Source organism: Pantherophis guttatus, chromosome 4 (assembly GCF_059756535.1).
Source record: "Pantherophis guttatus breed Tessera chromosome 4, ASM5975653v1, whole genome shotgun sequence".
In the NCBI taxonomy this organism is placed as follows: domain Eukaryota; kingdom Metazoa; phylum Chordata; class Lepidosauria; order Squamata; family Colubridae; genus Pantherophis; species Pantherophis guttatus.
This window is the reverse complement of record NC_142066.1, coordinates 66,802,606-66,814,385: the sequence shown is the minus strand read 5'-3', so window position 1 is coordinate 66,814,385 and position 11,780 is coordinate 66,802,606. Positions and strand designations below refer to the sequence as shown.

General features: G+C 34.7%; 1 protein-coding gene across 8 annotated transcripts in view; it reads left to right on the top strand.

The window, feature by feature from the left end:
* The first annotated feature begins 2,857 nt into the window (after nucleotides 1–2,857).
* The window catches only part of IKZF1 (IKAROS family zinc finger 1), an 80,043-nt gene continuing 71,120 nt past the window's right edge, over nucleotides 2,858–11,780 (top strand). For all 8 annotated transcript variants that reach the window (XM_087892356.1, XM_087892353.1, XM_087892358.1 and 5 more), the window contains exon 1: nucleotides 2,858–3,041. In XM_087892356.1, coding sequence (XP_087748482.1) covers nucleotides 2,894–3,041 — 148 coding nt within the window. In that variant the 5' untranslated portion in view covers nucleotides 2,858–2,893. The remainder of the gene's footprint in view (nucleotides 3,042–11,780) is intronic.

The following is an 11,780-nucleotide window of genomic DNA, read 5'->3' as shown; positions in this document are numbered from 1 at the left end:
GTGGTATTGTAAAAACCCTGCACCTAATCAAGAGGCAATTTTGGTGGCTGTCACTGAAAAAAGATATAGAGAACTATATGGCTAGCTGCCCATTTGTGTCTCTGCCAAGAGGAGACAAGGGAAAACACCCGGGCTTCTCCAGCCAGCAGCAGAACCTCAAGCCCCATGGAAAGAGATATCAATGTATTATAGAACTGCCCGAAAGCTCGGGTAATAAAGTAATTTGGGTGATAACTGATTCGTTTTCCAGGCAAGTGCATTTTACTGAATACTCTATCAAAAAATTCCTTCCATGCGCACTTTGGCTAAACTATTTGTGCAGTATGTCTAACAGTTGCATGGTACTCCAGAGAAAATTATCTCAGATCGCTGAGTCCAATTCACTTCACAGTTTTGGCAGGAGTTCCTAAAGCTTTTGGGGATCACTCAGGGGCTCAGCTCCTCACATCATCTGGCTACTTATGGGGGTTGTGAATGAACCAATGGTGACCCAGAGCAGTACTTCAGATGTTATATTAATTACCAACAGGACAATTGGACAGACCTCCTCCCTTTTGCAGATGTCACCTACAAAACTTGGTGCACAGTAGCATTGGGTTCACTCCATTTAATTGGCCACAGGTCAAGACACTCCATTTAAAATGGCCACAGGACAAGACCTGAAATATCTCAGACTATCCCATTAACTGTATCGTTGAAAGATTGGGTTGTCCAGTTACAGAACACCTGGCCAATGGTGAGAAAGTCTTTGGATGAAGCTAGGAAAGCATACGAAAAACTGGCCAATAAAAAGTGCATTAAGCCTAAGGACTTTATAGTGGGAGACAAGATCTGTCTATCTACCAGTTGTCTATCTAATCTAGATGACAGTCCAAAAAATTGGAGCCAAAATACGTTGTACCTTTCCCCATTAAAAGGATTATTAACCCAGTGACTGTAGAACTTGAGCTGCCAAAAACACTCAGACGCATATACCCAGTATTTCATTGTAGCCTATTGAAACCAGAAATCACATCTTCCTTGCACCCCAAACCGTAACCACCTCCCAACTCCATTGTAATCGAGGGATAGCAGAACTTTGAAGTCAAAGATGTCTTGGACTCTTGTATACATCAGGGAAAAACCCAGTACTTGGTATCCTGGAAAGACTTTCCCCCTTAGAAACTGAATAGGTTGACTCCCAACAAATTAAAGCCCTCAAACTGCCTAAAAAAGTCCATGACTGATACCCAGATAAACCCTATTGAACTATACTGGCCCAGAGATAGCACTGACAACAGCAAGTGTTTCTGGGAATAGATGGCAAATTGGTCTGGTCAGTACACGAGTTTTTATATATTTTGGGGGTTTGTAATTGATATGTTTGGGTCTATGTGTCCTTCATTTTTTAATTCTGTTGCATGATTTCTATTATGGTCTGCAAGATTGTGACTAGCCCTAAAGGTAAAGGGGAAACGCAAATCCTAGGTGTTTGTCTCCCTGATATAATCCTGTTAGTCCAATTTTGTCCGTTTCAGCTCTTGGTTTGTTCTGCTTCTTTTCTTATTCTGGGGAGGAGAGGCTTCCTACAATATCATTACTTATTTGTCTTTTGCTCCCCTTATAGACTCACTTTAACTATTTTTCAGACAATCACCAGGGACATGGACACGGACACACACACACAGAATGAGTGCCTTGGCAGTGACTAGATTTGATAAATAAAACTAAATAAGTACACACACACAAATATCTATATACTTATGAATAAATTTCTTTAATAAGTTACATTATAGTAATAATTAAACAGAGCTTCCACACTTGAAAACAAATCAGAAGCTACAAAATATCTATCTTACCAGAAATTAATAAAGAGTAATAAATTAATAAAGTTTCCATGGAATGATCCACCTCCGTGGGCAGGACTTAATTGAGTTATATTTTTTCGATGGAATAGGCACCAATCCCATTTTTATTAAATGCCATATAGTGCTTAATGTTGATGTATTTCTTGTCTACCTTTCAGAATTTTAACTAACACAGAATGAATCACAATTAAAATTTGTGCACATAAATTTGATAAATTAATAAATAAAATTATTGGGTCATTTAAGCATTTATCCATTAAACAGCATCCACTTAAAAACTCAACAGAAAACAATTTTTTCTTGGTAAATTATCATGGTGGCATAGCTACTGTGTCTTGACATACTATGTGTAGAAATCAGTAACAGAAATTAGAAGTAGCTTTCTGGAATGTGTTCAACACCCCATCACCACTGTTTGACAGTTTATAGATATAACAATTGTTCTTAATAATACTTCCCACATGGGAATTTTGGAATATGCAAAATGTGCAGTCTTAGGTGCATTTAATCAAGTGTTTTGAAATGAATTCGGTGACCTATCTAGAGAAGAGCTATTTTAATCTGAAGACTAAAGCTATCACTCAATTTGGATCTTATACTTTTTCTAACTAACTAGGTTTAGAACTGGGACATCATTTCCAAGACTATTCAAAGAAAAATGATAGACTAATATGGGAATTTTTTTTTTATCAGAATATAAAGGCAACCTTCCATCATCTTGGACTCTAAGGTATACTGGTGGTGAAGGCTTCTTTTTCCCAGGCTGATTAGTGAATGAAAATAGACCTGTCTTTTTCTTTGGATTTTTCTTTCACCAAGTAAATCAATACTTCCACACAAGGTGTATCCATCAGGATCCAAGAAGGCAAAGTGTGCCCTTGCCCTGCTTAGGAACCTTTGGTAGCAGCAGAAGGGGTGTTGCCTTCATCATCTGACAGGCACGACAAGTCCCCCGCGCTCTCTCCCTCCTGCCCACAAATGAAAAAGCTCCGCACACCCCGATGCAGGGGCGAAATGCCCGCAGGAGCCACCGGCCGCCTGCAAAGATGTTGCACTGGAATGAGGAAGTGGAGTGGCGAGGGGAGGGACTGAGAGCGGAGCTGCCTCCTGTCGCTCTGCTTGGCCGAGGAGCCGCTGCACATGGAAGTGGAGAGATCTGGGCGAGTTCTTTGCATCCAGCTCCGGCCAGAGCAGGTACCGTATTTTCGCGCCAGAGCGCGCCCATCTAAATTGGTCCTGTCTTATTCTGCTTTTCTGACAGATAACGGTTTTTTTTTCTTTCTTTCTTTCTTTCTTTCTTTCTTTCTTTCTTTCTTTCTTTCTTTCTTTCTTTCTTTCTTTCTTTCTTTCTTTCTTTCTTTCCTTTCCTTTCCTTTTCTTTCCTTTCTTTCTTCCTTTCTCTCTCTCTCTCTTTTTTTCTCTCTCTCTCTGTCCCCCCTCCCACTCTCTTCTATTTGCTGTTTACTCTATGGCTGCAAACTTTTTTGGGAAGGGTGTAAAAAGCAGAAGTTTTATTGAGTAGTGAGAAGCAGACGGAGAGGAGTGAAGTGCGTGCGGTTCGAACAAGTGCTAGATCTCTCTCTCTCTCTCTCTCTCTCTCTCTCTCTCACACACACACACACACACACACACACACACACACACACACACACAGAGAGAGAGAGAGAGAGAGAGAGAGAGAGAGAGAGAGAGACAAATGTATAATGAACAAATATCGCACTGAATTCTCTGTTCGGAAGAGGGAAAACTTTTCAAGCGCCAATCTAAACCTGAGAAGATAAGTTGTTTGTTTCTTGAGCCGAGTTTACTTCTTTTTCTTTTGCCATTACAAATTGACCCGTTAGTTGTACTCTGTGAAAAAGAAATTATGAAGTTTTGCTCTTGGTCCCAAAAGCCTGAATTTCTGAAAGAGATAATCAAAGGGATTTCTGTATACTTGCATTTTAAATTCTAAGGGGAAATAATAAATTTAAAACAAATTCAAAGCTGAAGGGCTGAGTGGAGGACTATGAAAAACATTAAGCTGTAAGAAATAAAAGCTATTTTCGGAAATATTTTCTGTCATTAATTGGGACAATTTCCCCCTCTTTTTAAGCTGTCGCAACACCCAAATACAAGAAGCTGAACGTGTTTTTTTTTTCTGAACTTTACAATTTACACACTCTCCCACTCTCCCAAAAAACAAGAAGTAAAAAAATCAAGGATTCTTAGGATACCCAAATATTGGGATTAAATAAACAAGTTAAAACCCAAATTTCCACAAAATGCCCATGTAACACTTTGTTTGGAGTCAAGCCAACAGGGTCCCATGAGTTGCAAGCATGCACTTCCAGTGTTAGCTATAAATAATCTGTTAATACTTATTCCATAGGAAAATTAAATTTTAGGGCTCTTTAAACTTATGTATTAAAGACTGATATCAAATGAATTTTTCACAGTAATGCAACACAGAAAACATAACCAAATACTGATAGCATGTTTTTAAATTTATTTATTTTATCTTCCTTTTCAACTAATGGCTGCCTATTACTAATAAATTTGCTTAAACAAACAAGTTAGGTTTGGAAAGTTATATGCTGGACAGTGAGGACTGAAATGTAGCATTTTATGCTCTAATCAGCAAATTTAGTTATTGAAAGAAGGGAGATTTCAGTTTTCTGATTAGGAACATATTTGCCCCAATAGAGAATTTTTCATTTTTATAGATTCTCTACACTTTATAAGGCCATGAAGTATAAGTATGAAATTAACATTTCTAAAACTGTATTAATCACTGAACCAAAAAATAAAATTGATTCAGGTTATAACTATTAAATCTGCATTTTAAAAACAAAATTATTGTACAAAGAAAGCTTACTTTCTATGGGCAATGCAATGCAGCTCTACCGATCTCTCCTGATATGTTTATATATAAAACAATGGAAAAGTGAGTAATCCACTGTACTTGTCAGTAAAACATCAGGTAAAATACATGATTAGCTGGGTAATAAGCATTTCTTCCATATGCAAAACAAGATTAACTTTAGAAATTCAGCCACTGAGAAATTCATTAAATTGTAGTCCTGAATATGCTATAAGCCTCCTTAAAAGACAATGGGACTAGCTTCCATAAATCTCCAGTGAATCCTAAATATTTTTACTGGGAGAAGCCAAACCTAAACATTTTTACTGGGAGACATCGAAATAGAACTGTGGATAAATGTTTCTAATAATCTCCCCCTACCACCTTTCCATTTATAAAGCTGTATCTCTGGATCTATGAGCAGGAAACCTTTAATTTGTCCTATTTAATCCATTCTTAATATATACTGAGAGCTAAAATTAAACTTCAGGCAAATGAATAAAGCAATTTTGTGCACTCTTCTTTCACAGAACATCTACTGAATCCAGTGTGACTTATGAATCAAGAAAAATGCATTAAATTGAAATGCATAGTTAAGTTGCACAAACAATTGCACACACGTAAATTCAACATCGAATAGGAAATTTTTAAAAACGGGATTGTCTGCATGCCCCGATTTTTTTAATGAAAATTCTGTTCAAGAGAAGCTGAATTAACAGTCCTTAACCACCTTTATACCACCTTGAATTCAGCTGGTATAAAATATTCCTGGAGCTGATTGAGATTTATTCCAGATAAGAGTAGGTATGGAATGACAATAACCATAATAATAATTCAGCAGCACCAAAGAGTGAGTTTAAGAAAGAAATCACATCCATTTTCAGTAAGGTCTTTGAGTCTCTGCATTATACAAGTTCTCAGCTATTTATTTATGCCCTGAATTCTATTTGAGTCCCTGATTTAACTTTATTTTCTCAAATATTCTTGCCAGACAAATGTTCTATTATTATAGTAATTGGATGGAAAACATACTTACAAAATGCTTGGTTTAAAGGATTAATGTAATAGTAATGGTAATAACAATAGTTGTAGCAGGTAGTGGTATAGTAGTAGTGATGCATAACTTTGTAGCTTTTTCATTTTTTTAAGATCATACACCTACTTAGAAAAATGAAAATCATTTATTTTACATCAAAGTCAATATAAAGATTTACTCTAAGTGCACTAGGTTGAAAGTAGCTTTTAGACACAAAGCACTGAACTGTATCCCTTCAAAAAAAAACGCATGAATGTTCATGTAGAAATACTAATGTTTGTGAGAAGTGTTTATTCTGTACCCCATCCCTGCAAAGGTTTCCCTTTATATCTGCATAGATTCAAAATAAATTTCTTTTCACACAAGTAATCCACAGTAGCAATGAAGGGAAGTTTTGGGAATCTTGATAAATATCTTCTATGAGCATATTTTGAAAAGTTTTTTTACTAACTGCACCACTAACTCCAAATGCTTTACACTGAAAAGATATTATTTTGTATCACAAACTTATAATTTTGATTTTTTTAACAGAAAGCTAAATTTTAAATTAAACATAACATGAAATCTTAACTTTTTAAGATTTAATCAGCATTCTTAGAATTGTAATTTAGTTGCAATATGGGAGTCAGGCTTACATTTTTTTTTGGAAATGTACCACACAAATTAATATAGTTTGAGCAAATAAAATTGCATAAAACACAATAGCATATTTAACTATTGAAATGTATAAGTAAATTCAGGACATTTTCCTTTTACTGTGAATTTAAGTATCAGTGTCCCAAACTTTCTCAGATTGGTTGAATGCTGACACACCAAGATAGCTGATCTTTCATAGGTAGAGTTAGATCTTTTTAAGGCTGTCAAATATATTTGGTTCATTACCATCTCTTTTTAAATAAGCTAGTGCATCAAATAAATCTGTACAACATAAGGCAAGCTACTGTAAAACAGAAGTATGAAAATGTAAAATTCCATACATTAAAACAAGCTAATTCATTCATTGCTTAAAAATAAAAGTATACTTAATTTATGTTGTCAGAAAGGAAGCATGTTCAATATGAGTTTAATATCAATATTTAATTCATATTAAATTACAATACCTCTATTACAGTTTAATGTGTTAAAGTAAATATATTAAGCATCCAATACTAACAGATTATTTATAAATATATATAATGGGAAGACCTACTGAAACATATAAAGTCCATTCTCTGTAGTGCAGGTATATTTATTAGAAGACATTAGAAAGTTTTCTGATATTTAGCTATCTCTTTTCAGAGCATAAGTTCATTTTTGAAGAGCCAATGTGAAAATCTATGAGTCAAGTTCTGAATTTTGATTTCTGAATGGGAAGAGAACAAAACAAGCATTGAAACTCAAAAGGATGATCACTTAGAGAAGTTAGTTGTTTTTAATGTCAATAGAAACTTTTCAAACAAGGAAAAAGATTTCAGTGTGGCTTTTTTATTAAAAGGACTACAAAACAGTCTGGCAGAAATATATTGAATCTGAATCATATAACACCTATTATTAAACTCTGGTTTAGATTGAGCAGGGCTGTTTCACTATGTTCTTGATGTGCTGTTTCTGGATCCAAAAGTAACTTATCAACTACATTCTTCTTTGTTTTTGGTTAAAAATGAATCATTTTCATTAGGTAGGTACAACAGCATTATATTCAAGTATTCTGAAAGTTATGGTGATAGGAAAGTCAAAGACAAAATGCTCAAAGGTAGTTTGGCACTATTTCATCAATCATAAAAGATATCAACCATTTATGAATTGTTGTGGTTCAGTATAACACCTGTTGGGATATGGAGCATGGTTTCCTTAATTATTACTGGTTTCCCAATTTGAAGGATTACTTGAATTTGCTTCTTAACCTAACTTTATTAACTGGGGATAAAACTGACTTTTTTATAATGTAAAAGATGGAAAACTAAATTCTTCTCACATTACTTGCAGAAATACAAGCTGCTGACTCTACCTTTCTGGGATTTTCTTTATTAAGGATAGTTATATATATCCTTAATAAAGAATATTATTCAAATTTTTTGGCTCATATCATTATGAAATGTTTAATTAGGTTAAGGGAGAATGCCTGACTTTGGGTCATGCAAATAAGTTGAAGAACCTGGGTAAAGTCCATCTTTGGAGACGCTCTGAGATGCAGAAAAAGATGTGTAAAACAGCAGTCCTCCTTTATTTCACTGGCGAAAAGTGCCTACAGTTGAGTGTGTTCTCTCTGAAGGTAAAGATTACTGCACAAATTTGCTTCATAACTGAGGCAAGATTTGAATCTGAATTTTGTTAGACCTAAACAAACAATATCTGCCAATTTTACATTATTTACTCTAGATAGAAGCATGGCTCTTTACGTTTCCCCAAAGTCAATTTATATACATTCAGATTCATTTTCTGCCTTAAAATATTCGTATATCATGATTTATACTGTAATAATTGAATATTGAAACAAAGAACAATTAAATGAAAAAGAACAATTAAATGAAATTTTTAGTTTATAATCTCATCATGCTGTAGATGGTTTGACAGTTGCAAGTTGGCACGTATGATTTTCAACTTTGTATTGGAGGCTTAGCTCCACAGGAAAAAAACCTCAACTATTTTTATCTAATTAATAGATATCTATTTAAATAATCATTGGATCAGATCTACAGGTATGCTGCAGTTTAAATTTATAGGTAATATACAGTGTTTAGTTCATTGAACTATGTTCAATATGTCCTTTTTCTCCTGTATTAGAATCACACTTATGTTCAGTCCTTTCTATTGAGGTTAGATGTAAACAAGATCTACTCTTTTTTTCTGACTTAGGTATTCATATTCAATAATAGGTCAGTTTGTTAAGAGAAGTGTTTCCTTCCTGGAGCCCTTTTGTGTAGATGACTTTTTGAGACTGTGGCCTCATAATATTGCAAGACTTACAGTATGTGGAGGTTAGAAATGTAAGCTGACTGAGAGTACCAAAGACATATTTGCAGCGCTTCCTCTAGAACTAGAGGATACAGAATTTTTCATTTGTATAAACTCCGCTTGCCTCCTGGGATTTTCCTCCTTTACTTCTACAGCCAGGGTATCATGGCAATTTACCTCCATTCCTCCCATTTTCCCCAGCCATTTGAAGTTTTATAAAAACTTATTTTTTAATATATTTTTTTGGGTGAAATGAAAAGATAGTGAAGGAAGAACAAAGATGGGGTGCCAAGTTGCTCCTGGTTTTGGTGACCTTCCCAGGTAGACCAGAAGGAATGCTGCTGTTATTTAAAGATTGGAGCGCAAGTAATGAAGATACTTGCCTAACAGTGTGAAAATGTTGCAAAGGTAAGAGACGCAAGACCAGTGTCTATGTGAAAGTGATAGCCATTCTCCAAAGAGATGGACAGTAGATTCTGAAACCTTCTTCCACACAATAACTTTCACAGAAGGGTTCCAGTAGAACCCTCTGCTCATACTTTTGTGAAAAATCAAGACCCTGCAACAAATTCAGATAACTACTTTGCAACCTGAAATCCAAATAACTCCTCCCACACCAAAGCATATGTATTAAAAAGAAATCTTGCTATACATCAGACTCTAAACCCTGCTTTCATTGCTTGCTCTGTGAGAGCATCTGAAATAGGCCATTTCATCACCCTGCAGTAGAAGTAGAAAAAGATGCAGACATGCATAGATTATTGTGTCTGTATTTCCAGCCCCTGTTCAATTCAAAGTAAAATTAAAAAGTAATTACTGACCAATATTTGGTTTAGATTCACTTCCATAAGGAATACCAGGGGGGAGGGAAAAGCCTCCATGGTTGAACAAGTATGAAGCTAATAACTGGAATGCAGAAATATTATCCTCTTTCCAGAAGATTTCTTCAAAATGTTTAAATACCTTGATTTTGGTTTGTAGTTTATATTTCTGTGAAATTTACACAATCATTTTTAAACCAATAATCGTATAGTGCTTTTCAGTTTTATTAATATCTATCACTATTTGCCATCTCTCTTAAAATCACTTGGGACATTATATACCCCCTCAAAATTCAGTCTCCTCTTCAGTCTCAATCAAGTCCAATTTTCCTTGATTAAGATGTGTTCCTGCAAAACTTAATTAGTTTTATGTCAACTTAATAACTACGGAGGAAATAAATGTGAAGCATTAACTTCTGTGGCTTGTTCGACTTTATGCCTATAACAGCACTGAAGCTCATGTGCACACATGTCTATAACTGCCTATAACTTTCTAGGAGATTTCTACTCTATTTTCATACAGAACTACCTGCAATAAGTGCTTAATCTACATCAAAATTAAAATATGAACGTGCTGTCTTGTTTTATGGGGTGAATTATACATATTTGTTCATCAGTTTGCCAATTCAGTTTCAATGGACGTAATCTCAGGGAACTCAGGAGAGGAAGAAAAAGGGGCTTATCAGCTGTATGCCAGTGCTAGTTGATCAGCCCGATTTGTTTCTATGAATGCTGATCAAGTAAAGCTAAGTTGCACTCACCCATAATAAGGAAATGCCACGGGAGTCATGGTATATGATGAGGATTTCTCAGTGAATAGTCTCTGCCGTATACACTTTAGAATAACAGATAGTTTATATAGAGCCTTTACAGTTAAAAAAAAAAAATCAGAAATAGAGTGTATCACTCAGTACAAATATTCCTTATTAATTAATCTGTGTGGAATGCTTACTTATTGCAGGCAATCAAATGTATGGCTATCCAAAATGCACAGCAAATGAATTTTGCACATTCACATGCATTTCTAGATCAGTGTTGTGTTTCTTCCATGGGCCAACTGGCACATCTGCCACAGAGAAGAGAGGGTCAACTTATTCTCCAAAGCACCTGAGTGCAGGACAAGAAGCATTAGGTAGAATGCTCTCATTAAAAAGAGAACCAACCTGGAACTAGGAGAAACTTACTGACAGTGAAAATAATTAAAGTTGTGGGTGCTCCATTTTTGGAGATTTTCAAGACAAACATTGGACAGCTTTTTGTCTAGGATAATATATGTTTTCCTGCCAGGCAAGGGGTTGGAGTAGAAGACTTCTAAAATCCTTCCAGCCCTGTGAGTCTATAATTTTAACTCAAAGATAATTGCCTACTCACAAATAAAAGTGCAAAATTTGGTAAATACTACTCTGAAATAGAGCCTAGTAAGTCACTATTGCTAAGACAGATGCCAATTTAGTTTTAACAGCATGCAATATTAGACTTCACTGCCTTGGTCTTTTTTCTGTATTCTTAGTGTTTCAGATATCAGTTCATGAGCATATGTCTCTCACACCCATTTCACCCATTTAACATGGCTTGAGCACTCCTTTTTTTATTGAGCTGCTGCTTTCATTTTTAAGAAAAATCCATTTTGTTGGACACTCAGATATTATTCTTTTTTAAAATTATTATTGGTAGACATTTTAAAGAATAAACATACCCCAAAAAAGAAACAATAAATGGAGAAAAGTACAAATAAATTAGATTAAATTTACAGATTAAAATACTATCAATAATTATATTTACAATATATTATTATATAATTATGAATAACTGAATATATTATGCACATGATTCCTAATGGTCCAATAGTGGCCCTTTATGAACTTGGTATCATGACAATAGTACTATAAAGTATGCCATTATCACTTGAAGATTTTTCTAGAACAGGAACTGATGTATCAACTTTTATAGAATTTGCTGTTTGATTTGAGATTGAGTTGAAATTGGAAGAAAAGATACTTATAGTTTTCCACCAACTGCAGTATTATTCTGCTATCAGCTGATACCTCTAAATCCTATGCAGACCCAAAAGTTGTATATGACTACTCAAGAAGTAGCCACTAAATTTTGAGTTAAATACAAATAATTTAATTAATTTTCACTTAAATTAATTTAAAACAAATAAACTTTTTGCCCTGGTCCTGTCTATATTTTGGCATGTTCTTAATCTGAAAAGGGGCACATTATTATTTTTTCCTAAAGGGAATCAAAGGTCAATTCAAATGAAACAAGTAATACTGAATACAGAAAACAAATATTTA